This window comes from Sprattus sprattus (genome assembly GCF_963457725.1).
Source record: "Sprattus sprattus genome assembly, chromosome: 11".
Taxonomy (NCBI): domain Eukaryota; kingdom Metazoa; phylum Chordata; class Actinopteri; order Clupeiformes; family Clupeidae; genus Sprattus; species Sprattus sprattus.
In genome coordinates, this window is record NC_137909.1 from 26524378 (window position 1) to 26526877 (window position 2500).

The window sequence follows — 2500 nt, forward strand, 5'->3', positions numbered from 1 at the left end:
ACGAGCCTGGGGCACAGAGATAAGCTGTGACAGTCAAGCTGAAGATGATTGGTCATTTACTAAAACACAACACCAGAGAATCCATACGGACATATTTCAGGCCTTCAGAATAATGGCATCAATTACGCGCCGTAATACTGTCAGCATGCCCTGGCTCTAAGGGTGAGCGACTCCACAGCCATCTGCATACGAAATATCTTCATGTGGTTGTTGTTTAACTGTGTTAACTCAAGGGTGGAATGTAACCTTCCTACATCCCTTTCACATAACATGTGTCAGGGTTTTAATTTAATTTGTGTTGTAGTGTAAACTGCAGCCAAGCCGAGTAAGTGCCCTGCCAGGCTACGCCACACCACACCACCACCACCACGCCTCCCTCCCTCTGCTCATCTGTGTGCAGCTGTTGTATCTGTGTGTGTGTGTGTGTGTGTGAGAGAATAAGGAGTCATGGGACACAACAGCTGTGGGTGTGTAGAAAACAGCTCTGTGTGTGTGTGTGTGTGTGTGTGTGTGCGCGCTGTAGGGAGGGGGGAGGTTTTTGTAAGCAGATAGGGTGGGAATAGCAGACTTTCTCTTGCCTCCCAGAGGAGCTTGGGCTGGGCACTGTAGCAGAGCAAAGTTTGCTTTGACAATCATTACTTTCACAGGCACTTAATGCTCCCTGCAAGCCTACAGGGCTCAGATGAGGAACTGCAGGCAGCAGAGCTTGGCCGCGGCCCCTCGGAAGAGGTGATGTGGGGTGGGGTGGGGTGGGGTTGGAAGCGGGCCGCTCAGCACACAGCGGGGAGGAAATTAGTTGAAGGAAGTGGTAGTTTTGTGATGTGAAGGTCAGCGGGGAGAGAACAGGGGCTTTGGTTCATCAGTTCATTAATCAATTGTGAAACCCTGACCCCAGCAACAACCCCTTACACGCGCTGCTATTAGCAGATCCTATTGAGTTGTCTGCCCCGAAATGTATGGCTTTATTTCTGGAACATGTCAGAAGCCCTTGTGGTTAACTTTCATCCTAGGCGTTAGTGAACTGAACGCAGCGGGGTGCCTAAATCCGCGCGCCCGCAGCCGCAGGTCTTAAAACCGAAGAGCCAGGAATCAAAAATAGAATGAAAGTGGAGTGAGCGGCTAATTTTTTTTTCCGTAAGTGGTGGCATTAAACCACTGGGAGGTGGGGTGGAGGGGGAGGCTGCTTTTGTCTTCAAGCGCCGCTGTCACCAAGCCCGACAATGCGGTGGCCAGAGGAGAGCGCAGAGGTGAATCGAATCCCAGGCAGCTAACAGGATCAGGGGAGGACGGGTATTGGGTCATATTAGCAGGCGCTGAACTCATGCCAGTGGCTGTAGCACAGTGGTGGCATAAGAATTGCCACACGAATGTGGAGAATGTCCCCAGGATCATACGGTATTTTTGGCACGGCAAAATGTCAAATAAACAATCTGTTAAGTACAGGCAGTTAAATCGGACTGTGAGTCAGGACAAGAATATGCTACTAATGCAGTGTAGTTTTAATCATATGCCTCCATCTTTGTCATATGTTTACACGTTTATGCATAGGCCAAATGAGCCACAATAAGCCTACGTGAAATTGCAACATTTTCCGTGGTCCAAATGCCATAATCAAACAAAAATAAATAAACAGGGAATTTAGAAGAACTTGCATCATATAGTCTGTAGACGGTTTTTGATTCTATTTTCGATAGGAATTACTCTTGTGATTTAGTTATCTTTTCTTGAATTTCTGCGAAATGTTTATTATCATTTATTAAAGAGGGTCAGCTTTTTTAACCTACAATAAAACAATGATAGCCTAAACGTTGCTGTCGATGCTGATGTTTTCATTTTTGGCAGAAGTGCCTAGCGTAGCTTACGCACCTGTTCTCCTCCTTACCCCCTCTCGCAGGCTCCAATCAAAACACAGCACTCTCCAGCGGGATGCACCCCACAGTCCATTTGAAGTCGGTGGCTAGACAGAGAGAGGACGCGGAGTAGCCTAACTGCTATTATTTTTGCGTGCTGACATTGTTTAACCGAAAAAACTGAAAAGGAGTGCATTCACTGTGTATCGTATGGCGAAAAGAAACGAGACCGCATTTAAAGGACATTTTCTCTCAACAACAGGATTTTCATTTGAACCAACCCCCGGACTTTCACTGTGAGCTGCATCACCTTTTGGAATAGCCCACTGGTTGTGCCTCCAGCGAATTCTTGCGCGTTATCAAACTCGCACATGAGAGATAACACTAGGCACAGCGAAGAGATCATATTTATCTGAGGAGAAATTTGAAAGAACTGCACTAGTACTGCCAGTTAAGTCCTCCAGGTGCGTCTCGTGACAGACTCGATGCTGCGCACGGTAGACACCGGACTGTTCTAACGGGACCTGGCGTCTCCAAAACTGTCAAACTTGTCCCCATAACAGCAGTCAACATGATTCTTCTTGGATTGCTACTGAATGTTATCATTTTTGGTAAGTATAACCCAAAGTGGCATATTGAACAATCTACCC

General features: G+C 47.0%; 1 protein-coding gene across 1 annotated transcript in view; it reads left to right on the forward strand.

Annotated features, from left to right (window-relative positions):
• Positions 1-2421: 2421 nt before the first annotated feature.
• Positions 2422-2500, forward strand: part of LOC308372396 (GDNF family receptor alpha-4-like) — a gene marked incomplete at both ends in the record, with an annotated part of 29778 nt that continues 29699 nt past the window's right edge. Inside the window, one exon of the mRNA XM_080847550.1 lies at positions 2422-2461. Within this exon, the coding sequence (XP_080703676.1) occupies positions 2422-2461 (40 nt within the window). The remainder of the gene's footprint in view (positions 2462-2500) is intronic.